The sequence below is a fragment of the Chiloscyllium plagiosum genome, chromosome 28 (assembly GCF_004010195.1).
Source record: "Chiloscyllium plagiosum isolate BGI_BamShark_2017 chromosome 28, ASM401019v2, whole genome shotgun sequence".
Lineage (NCBI taxonomy): Eukaryota > Metazoa > Chordata > Chondrichthyes > Orectolobiformes > Hemiscylliidae > Chiloscyllium > Chiloscyllium plagiosum.
In genome coordinates this window covers 6,203,329-6,227,834 of record NC_057737.1, presented here as the reverse complement: position 1 = coordinate 6,227,834, position 24,506 = coordinate 6,203,329, and the positions used below count along the sequence as shown (strand labels likewise).

Here is a 24,506-nt window from a genome sequence, read left to right as displayed (position 1 = left end):
AGTGAACCAGAGTGGTTAATACAACAATCAACAACAGTGACGTGGTTACCATTAGGTTAGTTTTTTTATTCTAGATATTTCTAAGTTTAAATTTCAACATCTGCCATGATGGGATTCAAACACTTGTTCAGAACTTGTTTGGGGATCTGGATTATGAGTCCAATGATATAATCTCTATGCCTCCAGCTCACGTGTTTGTCATCTCCTTCAAAAACTAAAAGTTCAATTTTTGAGTGTTTCCCTTATTACGATAGTAGATGCAGTTCAGAAAATGCTTAATTGGCTCTTAACTGTTTTGGACATGCTCTGGTTATGAAAGGTGCTTTGTGAATACAGGGGTTTTCACATCTATTCTCACCTGACACGGTGCAGAAAGTAGATTTCAGTAGTAACTTTCAAAAGGAATTTGAGTATACAGTTGGGGAGAAAATGTGTGACTCTTGGGGCTGGGGGAGTGCATGGGCGTAACTGATGCTTTCTTCAAAGAGCCACAACAGATAAAATGGCCTTGTACTACAAGATTACATGTTTCCAAAATATCAGTATCTAGCCAAGGAAATAATACTTGAAATGTATACGCGTTAATTTACATGATTATGCTGACAATATGCAGTTAACCTGGTTACAAATAGTAATCACTTTGCAGACATCAGGGAGCTCTCTCGCTCCAGTTTAAAAAAAAACTGGCCATTGTGCGCGTTGTGAAATGGCAGAGGGGTATACAGTAACTGTAAAATAATATCCTGTAGAATTTGATGTGACGAAGAGAGGTTAAGAGGAGAAAAGCAACTTTTAAAAACTGCGTTCCAATATACTATTTTCTCCAAAACTCATCTATTCTGTATTAGTTTTCTGAAGAATATTTCCCAAAGATTGCAAAATGTATTACGATTTTCTAAAATAAATAATAATGGTTGGTACGCGATACGATATACTACCTAAGTGCTTATTCTAAAGGACCTCTTTTAACCACAGCCTTTGCAAATGAATAATTCATATTCAAGTCATTGGGTTAATTATACATGTGGTAATCAGTAGCGTTTCAACCATCATCTCACTATCCTGTGTTCTCTTTAATTGTAACTTCTTCCCCATCCTTCAATGAGTCATGCTATAATATATTTATCCATGTTTTATGTGTAATTCTTGATTTTTAATTGCATTGTTGTCTCTTGCGAACGATCCTCTGCAAAACTAAGGGAGGTAATGTTGTGGCTCAGTGGGTGTTACTTTGTGGAAATATTTAGTCTTATTCGGGTAAGATGTCCTGCAAGGTAGTGAGATTTTTTAAACTTAGCTTTTTTAAAATCAGACCTTGTAAACATTGGGAAAATGTTAAGAGTAAGACTTGTGATTAACCATCGTGACGTTGTAAACCTGTTATTATGAGTAATTTCACGCCCAAAGGTTGACTCTGCCAGGTCTGTCGGCTATCGTTTTTTTTAAATATATTTTTCTGGAGATTAAAAATGCCAGAGTTATCAAAAACATTTTGTGGTTTGGTGCCGAGAGACCTGGCAGCCCGATCATTACAGAAAGGGGACAATAAGTTGGGGTGGGGGGGTTAAGGCTGGAGATGGGAAGGGAACGAGTGATCCAATTATTCTCTCCTGATTCCTGAAGCTGAAATGCGGATCAGGGTTTTGTTTCCGGCCGGATGAGATGAACGGCGGGACTTACGGTCGGGAACGATTGTGGGCGCAGCGGTTCCTCCGCCGGACGGACTTGAAGACGGGACGGTGCGCAAGATGGCGGCGGTGGCCGCCGCCAGGGCGTTGGGAGCCGTGTTGGCCTCGGACGGCGAGGAGGCGTCCTGGAAAGATGAGGAGATGTGCGTGGTGGGGATATTCGGCAAGACCTCGGATCTGAGCGCGCAGAAACATGCTATTATCAACACCCTGTGCGACAAGCCGGTCTTCCCCCTCTACCCGGGGCTGCCCGGCGGCCATCATCAGGGCAACAACTTGCTGCAGTGCTACTACAACCAGGATAGCAAAGTCCTCTACCTGCTCCTCACCGCCGTTTGTGACCACCAGCAGCTGCTGCAGGCCTGCAGGGCCCTGGCCGACGAGGTTTCCCACGCCGAGGCCCATGAGTTCTGGAAAGGCGAGGAAAAGCTCCACTGTATCCATCTGCTCTACCTTTTCTCTGTCTCCCACATCCTCCTCCTGGTCCACCCCACCTGCTCCTTCGACATCACTTACGACCGTCTTTTTAGAGCTTTAGATACCCTCAGGCAAAAGGTCCTTCCCTACCTGAAGAACGCGATTAAGGATTGCCCGGTGGGGAAGGAGTGGAGATTGAACTGTAGACCCTGCCCCCCGAGACTTCTCTTTATTTTCCAGCTCAACGGGGCGTTAAAGGTTGAGCCGAAGGGTCTCGATCCCTCGAACCTGGATAAGCCCAAGAAGCATTCCCCAAAGAGGAGACTCCAGCATGCCCTGGAGGATCAGATTTACAGAATTTTCAGGAAGAGCAGGGTCCTGACCAACCAGAGCATTAACTGTCTGTTCACTGTTCCTGCCAACCAGGCATTTGTTTATGTGCTGGCTGGGCAGGAGGATGACCCGATCAGTATGTTGATTGGGCAGCTGAAAAGCACTTGTGCCATCAGGGAGCAGGAGTCCCTCCCTCTGCCTGGGTCACGACGCTATCAGATGCTGAGGCATGTCCGCCAGCCATCCTTCGTACTGGAAAGCAGCCTCAACAGTTCCAGTGGGCAGCTGGTGGACTGCACCCTGAAAGAATTCCTATGGCAACATGTCGAGCTGGTTCTGACTAAAAAAGGATTTGAGGATAGTGTAGGGAGGAATCCACAGCCATCACACTTTGAACTTCCTGCTTATAAAAATTGGTTAATAGTGGCTTCAAAACTCTATGATGTCATGCTAAGCGGTAAGGAAGAAGAACTTGGATTTCTTACTGGGGATCTGTCCTGCAAGATACAGGGTCAGTTAAAAGGACTTGAAGGGTTCTTGGATGCAGATAATAAGTTTTCAGAAAATCGTTGCCAAAAGGCCCTGCCTCTGGCACATAGTGCCTACCAGTCAAATCTACCTCACCATTACACCACGACTGTCCATAAAAACCAGTTAGCACAGGCCCTGCGTGTCTACAGCCAGCATGCCCGTGGGCCAGCCTTCCAGAAGTATGCCATGCAGCTGCATGAAGACTGCTACAAGTTTTGGAGTAACGGGCACCAGTTATGCGAAGAGAGAAGCTTAACAGATCAACACTGTGTTCATAAATTCCATCTACTGCCTAAACCAGGTTAGTCATAAATTCGAAGATTTCATCTTAATTGGAATAGGAAAGAGACTAAAGAATGGTAAATTATTAGCAAATTCTTCGAGAATACAAACACCCCAGACAGTTGGAGAGAAGAGAGAGGCACTGGCATTACTTTATATTGTTTATATCTACACGGATGTTTGAGATATTTTGGCTTATCGCTTCAGCCAAAGGAAGTTTGCATACAATAGGAAACTGAGTGTGAATTTGTCTTGCAGTTGGGATTATCAGCAGATGCAATAAGGATTTTATGGTCAAATGCTTAAACATTGTGCTCTGAGCCAGCTTTATATCAAGAGTTTAGGATTGCTAATTGAAGTGAAGCAACTCTATGACTGCTATAGAATGGCTTCATAGTATAATTGAAAGGATAAGACAGCTGACATTGATAAGAATCTTGATTTTTCAATCGCAGTAATAGCACAGAGTGTGTTCATGATGTACAGCAGCAATAATATACTATGTAGACTGTTCATTATGATGTGTTAAACCCAGTATTCTTAACAAAGCTTAATATATCATGAAAACAAGGATCCAAAGCGGTTCACATAAGCTTTTATTTGCAACTGTGTAGTATCATGTTCTGGTATTAGACCAGCAGGGAACAATTGTGAGGAATAAAATTAAATTCAGTAACTGATTATTTGTAGGCCCAACCAGGAAAGCACATTTAACATAAATGCATCCATTTTGTCCTAAATGCCCACTGTTTCATGAACTTATTTCATGGAAGGTACTTCATCTCCTCCCCCACCAATTCAACCTAAAGTTACCCAATCTCTCACTTGTCGGATTTTAAAGCTCATCTCACTGACCTAGCGTGCTATTCCATTTGGGTTAGGCATATATGCAGATTTTGCAGCTTTCAGTAGAAAAATGTAGTGTAATGTGGAATATTTTAGCAGTTAAAAAGTAGTTTTCGATATGTTAACATTTATATGGTGCTAGGAGTCAGTCGAATCATGTTTGCATTATTATTAACATTAATTATAGAGTAGAAAGTGTTGATAACTCATCATCCATACATGGGAGACCAATTTCCAGAATCGTGGAAGTCTTTCGAACCTCCAGTTGACTGGGAGGGCACAGGCTGAAGGCTCATCTAGTAATTAAATCTGAAGTACAGAAGACTGAGCATAGGGATTGACCGATAGAAGTTGAAGACAAATGAACGGTACAGGAATAAGAAGAAGCACCAGAGTTGTATGAAATTGGCAGAAAAAGTAAGACCTTTAGAGAGGTTGAGACCCAGGAGATTACCCGTCCCGCAATGGGGAGGTCCCAGAAACATTGGCTTCCTTCACACCAGGTACTTTTCACAATTTTTTTAATGAGCTTTGGGGGGGGATGTGGGAGGGCAGAACTATGAAGTAAATGTTGTAATGCCAACACAGAGACAATGTAGTGATTCCCTGCATAACTGAGTCACTAACCTTAGTCATGAAGAGATGATGTGTAAGAACCATGTGTGATTCCTTGAGGACAAGTTGGATAGCCATTCTGACTCCACCTCACCATCTATTGGCTGGTTGCAGAATATCAATGGCAATTGTAAAAGTTGCTTGTACAATGTGAAAAAGAAAAATACTGTGGATCAGAAATAAATATTTTTACATACACTCAGCAAGGAAGGCACTACCCCTGTGGAGAGCAAAACAGAGTTAACATTTAGCTCAATGAACTTTCACCAGAATGCTGGTGATTCTCTACCAGCAGTTTGTTTTTACATCCGCGCGCCCTCAAATGTTTGCCATTGTTGTCTTGTTGGTGAGAGACCAGGAATAGTCCCCTCATTGCCCAGAGGCCGAATAATGCACCACTAATACAGCCTGGCTGTCCATTGTGTCTTGGGCAATGTTTCTTTTGAATGAAGCTTTGAATCAAAATGCCAGTGGTTCCCAAGGTGAGCATTAACAACAACTTGCATTTATAAATCATCTTTTAATATTGTAAAAAGATCCCCAGGTCCTTCACAGGAGCAGTTATCAATCAAAATCCGGAATCTATTTAAAGAAAAACGTGCTTAGTCCAGTCCTGCCTAAATCAAACAGTGATACCACAAACATATTGCCAGACATTCATTTCCTAGAATTCTAGAAATGTAGCAGAGAAGGATCTCATTCAGCCCATTGTGTTCTGCCATTTCTTTGATCAGATTATTCAACTCATTAGACTAATACAAGCATACAAATTAGGACCAGGCTTCAAGCTCTTCTGATAGTTAATTTTTTTAAAACTGTGAATGCTGAAAATTAAATAAAATCAGAAGTTGCACAAAAATACTCAGCAGGTCCTGCCCAGTGACTCTTATTTAGAATCCCCCCACTCCCAGCTGCCTCTCCAACCCCTTCTCGAGCATATACCTTTTCTAGCTACAGTCAGTTCTGAAGAAGGGTCAACTGGACCCAAAACGTTAACTCTGCTTTCTCTCCACATATGCTGTCAAGATGCTGAGTTTTTCCAGTAATTTCTGATTCTCAATAAGATCACCACTGATTTGACATTGACTTCAGCTCCACTCTCCTCCCATATGTTTAAATTCTTGACTAATAAGAGAGTCAATCTACCTTTGCCTTAAAAATATTCAAAGGTCTCACCTTCACCTTTCTGTGTGGAAGAGTTTCATAGGCTCACAGTCCTCTAAGAGAAGGAAATTTAGAGAATGAAATGTACGTTTACCTGGTTCTACAAGTGATTCCATACCCATACAATGTGTTTGATTGGATGTAAATTTGCTAGCTGAGCTGGAAGATTTGTTTTCAGACGTTTCATCACCATACTAGGTAACATCATCAGTGAGCCTCCGCTGAAGCACTGGTATTATGACCTACTTTCTATTTATGTCATAAAACCAGTGCTTCACCGGAGGTTCACTAATGATGTTACCTAGTATGGTGATGAAACATCTGAAAATGAACCTTACAGCTCAGCGAGCAAACCTACATCCTGAACTGCAACCTGAGCTACAAATCTTCTACAAATTGCCTAACGTGATTGACTCTTAACTGTCCTGTGGGCAATAAGGACCAGCCTAGCCAGTGACGCCCACATCCTGTGAATAAATACAAAAAACATTGCCTCATCTGTTGAAATATTGCACACTCAATTATCCTATTTATATTCCTTCGCAGAGTGCTTATGTCCTCTTCATAACATAAAGATAGGTAAAGTCAGTAAAGTTAGCAACCATATAGTTGATCCCTGCATCCATGTCATTAGAGTTTGTAAATAGTTGAGGCATTTATCCCTGTGGCACACTGTTCATTGTCAGTGTTGTACAATGTATACCTATTGTCTATTTCCTGTTAGCTAACCAATCCTCTATCTGTTCTCTAATTTATAACACTGCAATTTATTTTCCTTGAGTATTTATCCAAATCCCTTAAATACTATTGAATCTGCTTCCACTGCCTTTTCAGGCAGCACATTCCAGATCACAACAACTCTGTTTAAAGAAAAATATTTCCTCAATATAGCCAATCACCTTATATCTGCAAGCCCCAGTTACTGATGCTGTTGACACAGAATAAACAAGGAGAAACTATTTCTATCAACTCTTCAAGATATTGAACAGCTCAATAGAATCTCCCCTTAACTATCTCTGCTGTAAGAGCAACTCCAGTTTGTATAGTGTATCTGCATAAATGAAGTTCTTCACTCCCAGTTATAGCACCGTCTTGCTGCATGGATATTATTGACGCTGAGTGGGATTTACATTTGCCTACATTAAATTGCTGCCCTTTATAAGTTGTTTAATTGTCTTATTGAAACTATCTTTTTGAGCCATTTAGATTTTAGAGTGGAATGTATGTACAAGTAACACATCATCATTAACCAAGCCTGGGTGCATGCCTTTTTCACCCTTTTTGATGATGGATTGAAATGTTGTAAAAAAGACATGTTGAGTTATTCTTGAATACCCTATACTTTTTTTGTGTGTGTCTGTGTGTTTGCCCCTCTCTTGTAGGAGAAAAACCAGAACCTGACAGGAACCCGCCTGTGCTGTATCACAACAGCCGTGCTCGCTCCACCAGCTCCTGCAACTGCGGCCGCAGGCAAGCCCCTCGAGATGATCCCTTCGACATCAAGGCGGGCAATTACGATTTCTATCAGGTATTGTAAGCCAACCTGTAGCTGGTAAACCAATATAAGGATGAGGAGGCAAATATTTTTTGAGATTACTGTGTCCATTCAATTTCTGTCTCAATCATTTAGTTCCTACACTCTACAGCGAAGGCAGTGAAGAGAGCTTCTTCTGGCTGGTCATTTGAGCCTGGCAACATGCTTTATATTCTGTAGAATAAGCACAAAAATAAAAGAGAGAATTACATGTGTGCAGCTTTCACCACCTCAGGATATCCAAAAATGATTTACAGCAAGCGATGATGTGTGATCACTGTTCTAATGTAGGAAGTACAGAAGCCTCATTTTTTTACATTGATTCCCACACAGCAAGGTTGCAGAAATGGCAACAAATTAATAACCAGATAATCTGTTTTCTAATAGTGTTGGTTGAAGGATGAATATTGCCTAAATCGCTTTTTCATCCACATGAGAGCGCAGATTGGTCATGCGGAAAGATGCCACCACTGACAGTTCAGTACAAGTTTCAAGTGGATGCTACACTATCAGCCTGGATTATGTACTCTGGATCTGGAGTGCATGATGAATCCACACCCATCTAATTCTGACAACTGAGTCGACTACCACTAAACTAAGGATAACATCTCGGTCCTGGCTGACATTTGGGTGCAGTACTGAGAATGCTGTGTTGTCCAAGCTGCCAGTCTTCATCGGAGATTTTGTGGCACAGCCCCTTCAGCCTCTTGAAGGGTGTAGGCAAATGTTAAAAATCACCAGAGAGGCTTCAAGTAAGAGCAGAGTCCTTGGCCAACATTTACCTCTCAACAATATAAAAAATTGAAACAGGTTAGATACTGAGTTGTTTCACCTGACTGGAAAACCCAGAGCTATTGGCATAATCTCAAGATAGGAGGCTCGCCATTTTGGAGGAACTAGTAAGTTTCTTATAGTGAATCTTTGTAGTTCTTATTCTAGTGAATGGTGGATGCTGAAAATAACACAGCGAATGCTGGAGAAACTCAGCAGGTCAGGCAGTATCTAGAGAGAAGCAAACAGCTAACATTTTGTTTCCAATTCTGTAATGTTAACTCTTTCTCTCTTCTCAGATGCTGCCAGACTTGCTGAGTTTCTCCAACATTCTCCGTGTCAGTTTAAGTGTCCTCAGTACTTCACTGTTATAACAGGGAATGTTGAGTAGAATGAGATCAGCAAATGAATAGGCATTAAGGGGAATTGAGGAATATGGTTTCTGTCCCACATAACCTGGTTGGGAAAGGTAGAACTGGAGACTAACTCCAGTTTGCATGCTCATGAACTTTTATTTACAGGAGAAGCGTTTAACAAACTTGTACCTCCAAACCCAATAATCATTTCAGTCTTAAAAACAAAATGTTGGAGAACCTGAGCACGTCTGGCATCATCTGTGGAGAGGGAAACAGAGTTAACATTTCAAGTCCAAGGAGTGTTCAAAAGAACTGAAGAGAGTTGGAAACATGATCAATGGGTTTCACGCTCTTGAGCAAAGGGGTAGAGCTAGTGGAACAAAAGAGAGGATCAGGAAAAGATTGAGACCAAAAGATGTCATGGAACATGTAAAGGGAGTAGGAATGTTTCTAATGAAGAATAATTTCTTAGTCCAAAGTAGAATAAAGGTCAGTTCTGACTGAAGACAAAAATATTAAAATAAGATAGAGTTTCAGTCAACTTGTATTGAAATAAGAACAAAAGCTTTTTTTTCTCTAATTGACCTGTTACAGAGATGTTATTACACATCACAAGAGCAGGTGAGTCATGAACTTGGCCACCTGGTTCAGAGATAGGAACACTGTCACTGTGCCACAAGAGCCCTAAGAAAGAACATAAGTGAATCCCCAATTAATACCACCCACCTAAATATAATTAATATATAATAAATATTGGGGATAAAGTGCGAAAGTGAAGTTGATGTCAATGACCAACATTGAGGACTCACATGGCTTAGTTTCTTCTGTTCTTAATCAACATTATCTCTTATTGACTTTCAGTGTGCAATGGTGTTGCATTTATTCACATAAAGAACAATAATTTAAGATGGCTGGAAATCTTAGTCAAACCACGGAATTATAAGGAGTATATTGAAAGAAGAGAGGGGTGGGAAGATTTCAGGAAGAATTTGAGCATAATGCCTAATCAATTGATGACACTCATTGGTGAAAATTGGGGATATGCAATAAGCCGGAACTGTTGGAGAAAAGCTGCATCTGAGCAATGTACAGCGAGAGGAGGTTACAGAAACATGAGAGGAGAGCAGCGTAGAGGGACTGGAAAACAAAAGAAGAATTTTGAAGTTGAGTTATTGTCAGCATAAATCAACACTAGAGGAGTGATGGTGTGAACAAGATGTGGTGAGAATTAAGATGCAGGCAACAGAGATTTGAATGAAAGTAGAATGTATTTGAATGCTAAGTTTGGGAAAGCTGTAAATCAAGTCATCTAACTATTGTAAAATGCCGTTGCAGCTTCAAGAGGAGAAATGCTGTGGGAAGCTCGAGCACTTCTACTTTCCTGTCTTTCAACCCAGCACTCCCGACCCAGCCCCAGCAAAAAATGAATCAAGTATATCATCACTGCCCCCACAAGAGGGTGAAGGAGAGAAAATGAAAGAAAAAGAGGCTCAGACCCAAGGAGAGAGCACGAGTCTCAGTCTAGCACTCAGTCTTGGACAATCTACTGACAGTCTAGGTACATTTCCCCCTGACCCCCATGCAGGGGGAGACAATCCAGATGCACATGGCCAAGGAGGGGAAGCTAAAGCAGAAAAGAGACCCAGTCTTGTGGATCGCCAGGTATCCACAGTGGAATATCTGCCTGGCATGTTAAATTCCAGCTGTCCAAAGGGACTTTTGCCTAAATTTTCAAGTTGGTCCTTCGTCAAGCTGGGGCCTTCCAAAGCTTACAACTTTCACAGGGGCCTGGACCAGAGTGGCTTCATTCCTGGAACGAATTACCTGATGCCTTGGGACATAGTCATCAAGACCAGGTCAGAGGATGAAGTTGACATGGACAATAATTCCTGGCCTGCTCCCAACAAATCTGTGCCAACCAAACGGGCTGGCACTGTGATTGGCCGAGGCAGGCGGAGGGATGACATCGCACGGGCGTTTGTTGGCTTTGAATATGAGGATTCTCGGGGTCGCAGATTCATGTGCTCAGGGCCAGAAAAGATTATGAAGGTAATGGGGAGTGGGCCAAAAGAGTCTGCCATCAAAGCCCTCTCCTCTGACATGCCCTTGTACATCCTGTCTCCATCTCAAGGCCGAGGCCTTAAGCCGCACTATGCCCAGCTCATGAGGCTTTTCATTGTGGCTCCTGATGCCCCGTTACAGATTGTACTCACACCACAGGTAAGATCCTGGCTGCAAAAGTGTTTATTTGTGCCCTGTAGGCTTGTCAGGTTAGACATATATCTGAAATCTAGGGGGTAATAACAAAGGTGGAATTTGAAAGTGGAAATTCATTTGACAGCTTTGAGATAAGCTCACAAATCAAGAAAATGGGACTTGTTTACAACCATTACCTTGAGACCTGGGACTAGGTCAGTTTAAATAATTTCATGATCTTATTTAACATATATTTGTTTCAGTTTATATCTGTTTTTACACTCAGACCAGTTGTCAGTGCATTTGCTGGTTGCCCTATGCTGTCCTCAATTTATTTTTGTTGCTTGTGGTAGGGAATGTAATGAAGGCATTATCGTCATTAAGTTGCTTGAATCAAAAAGACGTCATGTTGAGTGTGTGAAATTTGTGTATTATGGTCATTTGAGTTGTTGAATATAGCTGTTAGGTTCTTTTTCTTGAGATTCTTACACACTTGATGCAACTGCAACACGCCAACTTTTGTGAACAGCCACGGTTTATTAAGCACAATACAGTACAACCTTTCTGGAGCAACCTTTAACACAATTCACAGGATTTGCAGAGCCGTGTCAAAGATCTCCCTGAACAAAAAAAAATCCTTACTTTATGCAAAATCTTAACATCACAGTCAATAATGCCCACAAGGCAACCCCCAGCCATCCTCCCACAGTCACATGCCACTCAAGACAATGCAGTGACCTGATCATCTCTAGAAACATGTAATATAAATCATCCCTTAATGGCCAAATCTGTCGTGAAGCATTTTTTAACTGCACAGAGCAGCCAGAATTCTAACTGCTGTGTTCTTATTGATTTCTGAATAGGAGATGATAATGTAATTCTTTTACTCTGAATAGCTAGGAAATGGCCATGCAAATAGCTCTGAATGGCAAGGGATAGGAATGTAAATTCCTTACATTCTACCTGTAAGACCGAGATATACCACCCTCGCCTTGGAACATTCAATTCCTGCAGATCAGCAGAACAAATTAACCCTTTAATATCTCATAGCAGGCACTGGAACTATTGGATGTGCCCTTCCAAACCTGCAGTTTGTTTGAAGAGAGCAGTGACATACAAGACTAAAGTAGCTGTGGTAACATGTCTGCAACAATTAATGATAGGCAGCTTGCCAACTTAACGGTAACCTCGGGTGAGTAATAGATAGTGGCCGAGATGATGACATCCACGTCCCATGATTGAGTAAATAAAAAGTTGATTTCACTGTCGTAATTTATGGATCTCTTAAACTGCCCACAGCAAGCTGATGGTGATAGAATTGTTAGAGAAAATGCAGAGTCGCCTAGTGGCCACAGCCTACAATTACATTGTGACAGTTGACCTGGCATAATTGAATGGAAATGTTAACCAAGAAATTTACAATGTGGGCAAACATATATGATAATAGGTTAAACAAGACTTTTGATGGCATGTTGTGACAACCTTTTGACCCAGAAACAATATTGAAAAGAAAATTTGTAATTACTTTAGAAGGTTTTTGGAATTTATGATTATTTTATAGGATATTTTAAAGGATTTTTAGGAGATGGGATCAATTGTAATTTTTATGGATATTATTTAAAAATAAACTCATCTATGTGACCTGGTGACCCTTGTAGAAAGTAAGTTAAAACTGAAAGTTGTGTCGCCAAGTACAAAGAGAGCTGCAACAGATAAGAGAACAGAGATGATATATTTATGAAGAGGTGTGTGTGTGTGTGTGTGTGAAGTATAGTTAAAGAAGCCAGATAACTTAAGGCAGGGTTATAGCGGGGATTGTGAAATGGACCATTTGACGACACTTAGATTTACCAAAGTCAAACAAGTCTTTTAATAGGGTCTGTTAAAGGATCAAGGTAAAGGAGTTTTTGGGGGATCTGTGCCATTTACATTTTTTGTGAACCTAGCTAAGTTGTGGTGCCACATGTCCACAGAAAGTGATGCAGCATACAAATCAGGAATAGGTCATTCAGCCCCTCAAGCCTGATCCATCATTCATGATTATTATGGCTGATCTTTCAATCCCTAGCTTAACAAGAAACTATCAACCTCTGCCCTAAAAATATTCAAGGACTCCGCTTCCTCCAATTGTTCAAGAACAGAGTTCCAAAAACACATGATTGTCTCAAAGAAAAGTTTGTTGCCCAATCTCTTTTTTTTTTAGCTGGGTGATGCCTGATTTTTAAACAGTGACAACTGCCCCCCCCATCCAGTTATAGATTATTCCATAAGAGGAAACATTCACTCCTCATCTGCCCTGCCAAAATCCACCACCTCTAAACAACATCAAATACAAGCCAGTCTGTCCAACTTTTCCTCCTAAGACAACCCACCCATTCCATATATTGTTTGGGTAAACTTTCTCTGAACTGTCTCCAATGACCTTTCTTAAATAAGGTGGCTGATAATGTGCACAATTATCTAGATTTGTCTCTCTTAAATAGTGCTCTATATAATTCCTTCACTTTCACATTCTGTTTCCCTCATTATTAAAGATAACATTCTGTTAGCTATTTCCAATACTTGCTGAACCTACATACAAACTTTTTGTGATTCATGTACAAAGATGCCCATATCCCTCTGCAGCTCAGAACTGTACAATCTTACAATATACTGCTTTTTTGTTATTCCTGTGAAACTGGACATTTCACATTTTCCCATTTTACACTCCATGTGCCACATTTTTGCCCAATCACTTAACCTATCAATATCTTTTTGTGACATCTTTATTTCCTTTTCATAACTTATTTTCATACTTTTGTGTTGTCAGAAAATTTGGCAACCATACATTCTGTGCCTTCATCCAAGTCAATTATATAAGTTGTATTGAGTTGAGATTCCAGCACTGATCTCTGTGGCTCACTATACATTAGCTAATGTGCCTGTAATTTCTTGCTTTGTGGCTTCCTCTCTTTTCAAATAAAACAGTTACATTCATAATCCAATGGAACTATCCTGGAAGCAAGGAAGTTTTGGAAAATTAACCCAATTCATCAACTGTCTCACTGGCCACTTCCTTGAGGACCCTAGGATGAAGTCCATTGAGACCTGTGCATTTATCAGCCTCCAGCTCCAGCAGTTCACTCAATATCACTTATCTGGTCATTCTGATTTTCCTGCATTCCTCCCTCCCTTCCACTTCCTGATTTGTTACTACTTTTTGATGTTGCTTATGTCTTATATAGTAAAGATTGATGAAAAATATCTTCAAGATTTTCCAGAGTTCAATTCATCTGCCATTTCCTCATTGTGTATTACTCATTCTTAAATCTGACTTTCTATAGAAGCAACACTCACTTTGTTAACTCTTCTCTTTCAATATTAATAGAAACTCTTACTATCTATTTTTATATTTTTAGATCACTTTCTCTTTAATGAAAGAAAAATTAAGAATTCATTTTTGATCATTGCAATTTTATATTTTGTCCAATCTTCTGACTTGCCACCTATCTTTGCACAATTATGCACTTTTTCTTTAAATTAGATACAATCTTTAATCTTTCGGGTTAACCACAGATAGTGGGTCCATTCCTTGAAATGTTTCCTACTTGTTGGACTGTAAGTATTCTGTATATTCTAGAATATCAACTTTGCTGTCTGCCACTCCATTTCTATCGACCCATACTACTTTACACCTGGAGGAAGTACACGTCATCTTCCGCCTTGGAACCATCCAACCACACAGGATCAATCTCAATTTCACCAGTTTCCCAATCTCCCCTCACCCCACTTTATCCCAGGTCCAACTCTCCAACTCGGCACCGCCCTCTTGACCTGTCCTACCTGTCCATCTTCCTTCCCACTTATCCACTCCACCCACCCCTCCAACCTATTGCTATCAGCTCCCCCTTCATCTACCTGTTGCCTTCCAAGCTACCTTCCCCAGCCCCAGCCCCATGCCCTCCCATTATCTCTAAGCCCACCACCCAAATTCCTGATGACGGGCTTATGCTCAAAGTCAACTCTCCTGCTCCTCAGATGCTACGTAATTGGCTGTGCTTTTCCAGCACCACACTTTTTGACTTCAGTCTAACTTTCCAATTCACCTCTGCTTTCATGCCTTCATAATTGCCTCTGCTTTCATGCCTTCATAATTGCCCTGATTTATGTTTTAAAACTATAGTCTTCGACTCCCCACTCCTCTTCCTCAAATTGAATATAAAATTCCATCATGTATGCTGCCTAGGGGTGACTGCATTCAAAGGTCAATAATTAATCCTATTTCATTGCACAATAATTAGGGGTGGTAACACAGTAGAAGTGTCACTGCAGTAGCAATCCAGAGGCCCAAACTCTTTATTTTTGTGCAATGAGATGAAAGTGATGCACGTGTTTGTGGTTTCCTAAGGTCCATCTTTGTTGTATATGATATTTAAGTAAGCTTTTTATTTCAAGTATTCTTTGTCTATTTGTTTACGTTTGATGTATGTTGGTTCTAAATATAAAAACTTTAAAGTGAAATCTTTTGATAATTTCTTCATCTTCAGTAAATATATGGTTTTCCAAATGGCATTGGAACAAAATCTTGGTAAGACATAAAAAATGTGTTTTCAGGCACCATTTAAAGTACATATGAAATATAGGCAATTGAGTGAACGCGTTGTAAGGATTTGAATGTCATGGTCAGAATTGCTTTAAACAGTACAACAAAGGCCTTAATATTTTAGAAAGCACAGTGAAATTAGAGCTGTGTGTGTAATAAAACTAATTCTTCTGTCCAAAAGTATTAACAACCTTGTTGCCATTCATTTATCGATAATCTTCAGTTGATTAAATGTCCCAGGATTGTTGTGGAATGTTTAATGTTATTTACACCCTTTGTGAAATGAGGTGGTAAAACCTTATTTGAATTTGACCATTTTCCATTTAAGTATGTACATTTGTTTATTTGAACGTTTATAGTGCACGTTGGATTTGTTAAGAATTGCCAACTCCTTACAATTTGATATTTTCAATTTGATATCTTCTTTTCTGTCTCGGAGAGGCAAAAGTTAACACTCAGTCTAGCTGGTAATGATGGCTTAGAGGTAGTACTTTCGCCTTCAAGTCATAATGTCTTAAATTCAGCCCCATTCCTAAGACATGATCTAGGCTGATGCTTCAATACAGCACTGAGGGAGATCTGCATTTTCGGAGGTGTTATCTTTGAGACGTTAAATTTAAAAGGGCCCATCAGCCCTTCTGGGTAACTTAAAGATCCCTCAGATATTTAAGAAGAGCAGTTGGGTTGTTCCAGCCAGGTTCCTGGTCCAATATCTAACCAATCGATACTACTGAAGCAGAGCATCTGATTCTTTATTTTGGGCATTCTGGGATATTGCTCGATACAAATGAGTGGACGGATCAGTATTGGTCATCGTGATGTTGGAGAGAAAACCTGCAGTAGTTGATGAGGCTACAATAAAGCATTTAATCATAGAATCTCTACAGTCCAGGAAGAGACCACTTAGTCCATCAAGTCTGCACTGACCCTCTGAAGAGTATCTCAGCCAGAACTACCCCCACCCTATCCCTGTAACCCTGCATTTCCCATGGTTAGTCCACCTAGCTTGCAAATCCATGTACACTATGGGCAATTTAACATGGCCAATCCCACCTAACCTGCACACTTTTGGACTGTGGGAGGAAACCGGAGTATCCAAAGAAAACTCACACAGTTAAAGGGAGAATGTGCAAGATCCACACAGACAATCATCTGAGTCTGGAATTGAACTCGGATCACTGGCATTGTAAGGCAGCAATTTTAACTATTGTGCACCCATTTAATGTTACTGATATCCCTGAAAACATTTTCTAATCAGTTCAAATGTGATTGATAACACCTAACCCAAGAAATCTGATTCAGCCACTCCATTAAAGAGGAAAACTTGCAGTGGATAGGGGTGGGGGAGCTGGCACATTTCACTTGGTCATTTAGCCACTGCCTCTGCTGTTCAGGCCTTTGACTTACCTGAGGGGGGAGACAGGGGACCTCGGTTTATAGCCTCATCCTAAAGACTGTGCCTTCAGTCGTGTAGCACTTCACTGAAGTGGGAGTGTCTGTCTCAATTAATTATGTGGTCAAACCTCCAGAATGGGAGTTAAAGCGCATTCATTTTTCTAACAGGAGCACAGGCATTTGCTCCCTGGACTCTTGGTGACGTCCATTGTTAAAGTTTAGTAGTAGATTTAGTGAATCCCCATTCTATGCAATGTTTTGCATTTTTTAAAATTTGCAAATGAAAGAATTCAGATTCTATTAGTGTGTCAGATTGAATTTTTCTTTACCTTGCAGGTTCAGCCTGGACCCCCACCCTGTCCTGTCTTTTACCCCGAGAAGCAGGAAATACCTGTTCCACCGGATGGACTCTGGGTTCTTCGTTTCCCTTATGCATACGTCACAGATCGTGGACCCTGCTTCCCCCCGAAAGAGAACCAGCCATTGATGAGTTACCGGGTGCTACGGGGGATCCTTAAGGCTATCCCACAGTGAAGATGCTTTCCTGGTTACGTGAAGCCTTTTTGAAAAAAGAAGAGTTCTTGTTTCCCCCCCCCATCTCTTGTCTTTGCAGAAAGGTGGGAAGGATCATATGTTGGCATGGCCCAAGCCACAGCTTAGGGTTGAACCCGAAAGTCCTCAGTGATGTGAATCCTCCTGTCACCTGAACAGGCCAGGAGTGCATCCAGAATCATTCAACAAAAAGCAGATGTACCTTTCTCTGACTGAAAGGGTTAAGGACTCCAAGCCCATGAGAATTTCCTATTACAGTATTTCTCTCACTGTGTATATTCTGGTAAAATGAAATGCAATCTGTCTTGGTCAAACTTTCCCCTGGAGTATGTGAACAAACATCATCAGCACTTTGTTTTTCTAGGAAAGTGTCTTGTTCCTGTCATATGACATAAACCATGAGCCCAGTTGTGACTGTCAGTGGTTGATGATGCAGCAATTGGTTTGGTGTCAGATGTAAAGGGATAGCTTATTGATTTTCATCAAAGGCCATAGTTTTGATTAAGGATCCTAATGTATATATACTGCTACTGAAAAACCTTAGCCAAATCCTGACTGCACTGCAAAACCTCCAGTGACAGCTTCCCATTATTGATTGGTCTCTTGATTACATTTACCTGGGTCTATAAAAGTGGGTTTGGATAGCAGTGAATACTCAAATTTTTGTCCAGCATCCTCTTGAAATTCATCGTGGTGTGCTGCAAGTTACGAAAAAATGTTTTGTCAGCTCACTGGCTCCTGCAGTCTGACCTGATGCACCCTAACTGGCAAGTTGTGCTGAATAGGGAAGAGTTAACTGTTGTTATGGTTTTGCATTGGGTTTGCTCAGAATGGTAAATTGTATTTGAATGTTTACACTATAATAGCTTTTAATTAAATAGTCCAGCGACAAACAAATGTCCCTTGAGGCTTTTGAGTACCTTTTGCTTTTCAGCTGTTGCTGGGTAAGTTTGCTAAATTAATGGTGAGACTTTTTATAAAAAAACAAATAATTAAACTATCTTGCTGGCTGATTGGTGTGCCCTCCAATGCAATGCTAAATCAGACACAGCAAGTGGTTCCAGGTTTAATGTCCTGATCTTATCTGACTTGGAATTTCAGCCAACTCAGTGTTGGAGGACTAGGATGGGAAGTTGACTCTTTCTGACTCTCTAGTAACTGTGTTAGAAGGTGTCTAGCCCAGCTATAATTTGGCTTGGTTATAGTGTCCCCATGGGCAAATAACCTCACTGTCTGACTTGACATGAAGAATGGCTACTTAAGTGAGATTCGGAGAGCTTTGGCCTCATGTGGAGGAGTATCCCAGCAGCAGCTTCAGAAAGGAAGGGATAAAATTGGGTGAAGAAAATGGCAATGGATTTTGTCCCAGCAGAGAGCTAATGGAAATTCCTAAAAATTAACTTTCTGCTTCATAAACAGTTGTATGAAGTGTTTGAATATCTCTAGGCAGAATTCCTCAGGATGACTGTGGGTCCAACAGCATCTATCAGTTCTCCCTGATACAGCAGTAACATATAACTTCTACAAAACAATGGCTCAAAGTGCTTGAGCAGGGCTTTTGATGTGTGAAATTAATCGGAGTTCAGATCAAGTGGGAAGCATTTAGGCGCTGAAATCAGTCACAACCAAGTCACTGACACCAATGCAAATTTGTTGTCAATGAATGGTGATCAGCCATCAGAGTGACAGCTTCCATTGGATCCATGGATCCAGATCAGTTTCACAAGCCCTACTGTGGTGGGCTGATCCTTGAGTTGATGATAAAGTGGCCAGTTTACTGTCATATCAATTGTGCCACTCCATTCACACCCTGAGAAGTGTGGTGCCAGTCTAACCATCAAGTCTGTCAGCAGTGTTTTGTGATGAGTTTTTCTTTCTCTTACTATCAAAAGGTCTTTGGCAGTCTGATTTTTGGAGTGAGACTTATCCTTGAGAATATGGTGGAGCATTTGGTCTGATCACTTACTTTTGTGGCCTAAACCTGGAGGTGGTTGTGCGGAAGGAAGTTGATCAGTTGGGAGTCTGAGGAGGTGGTGGTGGGGAGTGGGGTTGCTGAGTTTTATGGGAGTGTTAAGTGCAGTCTAAGATAATTTTAGATGTGTGATATTCTTGATGAAGATTTAATGTTGACACAACCTCTTAATAGATGTAAAGTATGCCTCACGGCTTAAGATACCAATTCTCACTTTGCAAATCCCAAATTAAAATATAATTGCAAAAATCTGTAACTTCAGTGTCTTTTTACTTTATGTAATATCTGTTTTTCATCCAGCTGAATGTGATGTTCCAACTGCTGAAACCTTTCAAAAGAGATTGAATTAAGTCTTTGTTTTCTTTTTGTTCATGGGAAGTGGCCATCTCTAACAAGGCCAGTGTTTATTGCCCATCCCTGGTCGCCCTTGAGAAGGTGATACTGAGTTGCCTTCTTGGAGTGTAGGCACACTCAATGTTGTCAGGGAGGGAGATCCAGGATTTTGATACAGTGAGAGTAAAGGAACGACAATATAATTCCAAATCAGGATGGCTTGAATAGGAGCCTAACTCTGGGTCACTGGTGCTGTTGTGCAGTGCAGAGCACAATATCAGAACTTGGAATTGCGTCATTAGAAATGTACAATATCAGAGAAACCTATGTTTGTTGTCTGATGCTGCTAACCTTGTGTGGACTAGCACTGGTGAATCTTGAAAAGTTTGTGAATATAATCCAAAATACAGAATGCAATATTGTGTTTCTTTATTTGATATAGTTTTAATTAAGTGGATTGGCTACTTAATCATCCATAATATTCTGTCTGCTTTTCTCAGCTCATCTGTGAAATTTTCCTTTATGTCTTTATTCTAAACATAGGACGCTGATAATCCTGAGGTGACTTGATAGGGGAGGATTTTTCCTTCTACGAGGGGGGTGTCTAGAATAAGGGAACAGTGTTTAAAAATTTTTTTTTAACCCTATGATCTATATGTCCTTGCTTACTATGATCTGCCTGTACTGCGCGTAAACAAAGCTTTTCACTGTACTTAGGTACAAGTGACAATAAATCAAATCAAGAAAAAGGGATCTTCCATCGAAGACTTGGATGAGGAGAAATATTGTCTTTCATTGGGTTGTCAGTCTGTGTAATTCTCTTTCCCCATGGGACAATATAGACTGGATAATTGAATTTATTCAAGGAAAAGTTAAATGGACTTTTGATAGACAAGGAAGCAAGAATTTTTAGGGAGTTGGGTTGTGCTGCCAGTTAAGTGGAGTAGAGATAACAATTAGAAAAATTGATCTTATCGAATGGCAGAGTAGATTCCAAAGGCCAAATGGTATAATCCTTGTTCTAGGTCTCGTGTTCCTATTCCAATGTTCTCCTGGTCTGTCTCCCATTTTCTCCTTTTGATAAATTTCATCTCATCTGTTTGTATCCTAACTCTCGTGTGTCATTTCTGACATTTGATCCTGATCTGGGAAGAAACCTCAAGTTTTAAAGTTGTCAACCTTGTTCTTAAATGCTTGCATGACCTCATCCCTCTTTTATTTCTGTAAAGATCTCCTACAGGGAATCAGTGGCCTAATGGTGACATCACCAGTAATCCAGAGGCCTTTTTTTAATGCTATCAGGACTCTGGAATTTAAATTAAATCAACAAATCTGGAATTGTATGCTAGTCACAATAATGGCAACCATGGAAATATTGCCTTTTTTTTAAAAAAAAAAAGAAGCATCTAGTTAACTTACACATATGAAGGGAAGGAAATCTGCCATTCCTATTTGGTATTGCCTAGATGTGACTCCAGACCCACAGCAAGGTGGTGGATTCCTAACTGTCCTCTGAAAATGGCTTAGCAAGCCACTCAAGAGTCATTAACATTGGGCAACAAATGTTAACCTTGTCTGTGAGACCCACATCCCATGAACTACGCTACGTGAACTATGTGTTTCTGTCTTCCTTGCCTCTTGCATGTCACTGAGTTCTGTTGGCCCACTATTGGTTGAGGGCTGTACCTTCAGCAAACGAGAGGCTCAGTTGGAGGATTCCTTCCCTAAACCTCACTTATCATTTTTTTGCAAAACTCCTTAAAACTCTTTGATCAGGTGTTTGATCATCTGTCTGACTCACTCTTCTTGTTGAATTGTATTTCTTTGATACTTTTTACGAAGTTAAAAGTATTTTATAAATGTAAATTGTTTTAATTGTGACTATTGAAAAGCATCTCATTCATTTGCTATTCCTGTACATTGCAGTGCAGTATTTTGGAGAGTTGCAGCAACCAACGTGTTAGCTTTCAACTGAGTTTTAAACTGAGACCCCAACTGCCTACTCAGGTGGCTGTAAAAAAAAATCACATGGCCTTATTTTCTTAATGAGAGTAAGATAGTCATCCCTGCTGTCCACTATTCGTCACTCAGTTAAAAGCACAAAATCATTATCTGGTCATCATTGCATTGATGCTTGGAGGGGTCGACTATGCACAAAATTGGCTGCAAGGACTTCTACAGTGCAACTCCACAAACATTTTATTCAAAATTACAATTTATTCAGAAAATTTGTAAAGCATATTACAAAACATTTGATTTGCAAATTAGTGAGTCCAATAAACTTCAGCTGGTCATCATGCAGCTGGATTCACTCAAGTGCCTCACTACAATTGTAGCACTCTTAATATTTACAATGTATATTCTAACTCAAAAGTGCAGCCTGAAGGCAAAACATTTCCAATTAAACATCATTTTAAAAAAAGTACAATAGGGGTAAACTTTTCTCTCTTTATGTTCTACCCTGAAGTACTTCAAGACAATTCCAGCGGTCTTGATATTCAGCATGCAACCTCCCTTTGTTAGACACCTAGCTAATGTGTTTTCTATGGTTTACAACTCCTATGCACATTATGGCGGAAAGGCCTTAGACAACTATCTTTCTCCACTGTGCCTGTGCAGCAGCTGCCCCAGATATTTGTGTGTATCTCAGCACATAGCTCTGGATCTTGAAATGAGCCAGTTTGCAACACTCAGAAGAGGACAAACCAAAGAGCATATTTCACTAAATTGAGGATCGTCCAGGCATAGGAAATGTTTGTCTTTGGGTGCATCTCTGGAAACAGCCGGTAGAGCAGAGAGTCCCGTATCACGGAGCTGTTCGGAGTGAACCTCCACAAAAGCCACTGCATCTCTCTCCAGATCTTGTTTGTATCTTCTCCCCGTCACAGCCACCTTGAGGATATTATGCAAAAGTAGTAAAACTCCAGGCATCTATGGAAAGGCTCTTTCTCACCAGTTGCCATGCTGCATTTTGTGCTTGTTTGACATTTTGGCAGTGAGGTATTTTGTCAAATGACTCTCAATCTGCACAGGATCCAACAGAATCTATTTCATCTTTTTCCCATAATGCCTCAAGTTACATGCGGACCATTGCCTGATAGAATTATTGTCAGAGACATTTTTCACTCTTAATCTTTCCACAAAGAACAGATCTGTCTACTTGGAGCAATCCATCACAAACTGCCAGACCCATCCTTCACAACACTGGGGCAAACAGAATCTCTATTTTTGTACGGGTCCATGCACAATGTGGTTGCAGCTGCACATGAAGGCAGCTATCTAGATGAGGGTCGTGCTGGGTATGTTTTCCTTTCCCTTTATCTTGACTGCTGAAAAACATATTCCAAAATATACCCTATTCATATTTTTAAATATTTAAACTTGAAAATTATGGAATATTTTGTGAAGTACAATAACATTTAACTTGTCTCCATAAAGCATGTTTGGGTGCCCCAGAAATATTGTTTAAGTTTGCAAAATACATGTGTCAGGCATAGTGAAGCTACAGCTAACCTTTTTTTCTTAGAAAAATACACTTTATCCATAAAATTTCTAAAACAAGATTTTTCGATTGAAATATGGCATTGAAAGCTGCTTTTATGGGCTGTAATAAATGCAAGTCTGAACCATCTGAAGATCAACTATTTGCATATCGGTGTCATTATTTTCAGGGGCCTTTTTTTGCCATATGAGAAGCAGATATTTTGCTACAGTTGCATCTCTGATCTTTTACAGCTCAGTGACCTCCAGGTCGATGAAAATGCAAACTGCACCTGGGAATAGCAAGGATTGTCTGAAGCTGATTTAGTTATCATTCGAATGGAGCCTTTAACAGGTTGGCTCCCACCCAAGTATTAAAAGCTCCTGATTCAGAAAAGTGTAAGTAGTGTCCCTGTTAACAACTTAAAAAGCACACCCGCAGAGTCAATATTTCCTGGTCAGATGAGATGTCTGCATTTATATCTCAGAATATTTGTCATGTATTAGTATATTTTACTGCTTGAGAGAATAGTTGAGGCAGGAAATCTCAGAACCTTGGCCAAGATCTTGAAGTATCATAACATAAGAGCGATGGAGAAAGTGAGGAATGCAGATGCTGGCGATCAGAGTCAGAGTGGCGCTGGAAAAGCACAGCTGGTCAGGCAGCATCGGAGGAGCAGGAGAATTGATGTGAGTAAAAGCCCTTCCTGACCGTCTGTGTTTTTCCAGCGCCACACTTTCCAACATTTTCAGAGGATAGTCCTATTGAAGGGTTGTGCCCGAAACGTCAACTCTCTTGTTCCTCCGATGCTGCCTGACCTTATTGACTCTGACTCTCCAGCATATGCAGTCCTCGCTATCTCCTCGAAGCTGGAATTGAACCCGAGTCCCTGGCACTGTGAGGAAGCAATGCTAATCATTGAGTCACCGTGACATTCCTAATGTACACTGGCTATTTTTTGTCTCGGTCAGAAAATTCTAGCATAGAAAGCCTGCCTTTAAATTGATGTTGAAGCTATATTTAAGTGAGATTTGGTCAGATTTTTAAAAATCCATTATGTTGGTTAAAAGTATAGCTTAATATTACGCATTGTGTGCAATACAAAACCAGTGTCAAAGGGAAAGTTCAAACTTTTGAAATAAAGAGCAAATTTGAAATTTAAAAAGTGTCTGAATGCATTGAAGATGTGTGTAAATCCGAACAAAGAACTGATAATATTTTAGTGTTGCGCAGGTCCCAAGGAATGTGTTTAATATGTAATTTCATAGTATATTTTTATTTCTGTTACTCAGCATTATTTTTCTTTAAGCAGTGCATATGTCCAGTGTTGCCAGTTATAACTAATATGTTTCAAGGGTCCTTTGCTTTTTATTCACTTGTGGGACATGGGCATCACTGGCTGCCAGCAGTTATTACTTGTCATCAGTTACCCTTGAAATCGTGCTGAGTTACATTTTT

At 40.4% G+C, this 24,506-nt stretch overlaps 1 protein-coding gene across 1 annotated transcript; it reads left to right on the top strand.

Annotated features, from left to right (window-relative positions):
- Nucleotides 1-1,613: 1,613 nt before the first annotated feature.
- smg8 (SMG8 nonsense mediated mRNA decay factor) lies at nt 1,614-21,512 on the top strand. Its single transcript, XM_043718146.1, has 4 exons — nt 1,614-3,270; nt 7,259-7,404; nt 9,873-10,757; nt 17,047-21,512. Exons 1-4 carry the CDS (start codon nt 1,749-1,751, stop codon nt 17,242-17,244), a joined length of 2,751 nt encoding a protein of 916 aa, XP_043574081.1. The 5' UTR covers nt 1,614-1,748; the 3' UTR covers nt 17,245-21,512.
- Nucleotides 21,513-24,506: the final 2,994 nt, after the last annotated feature.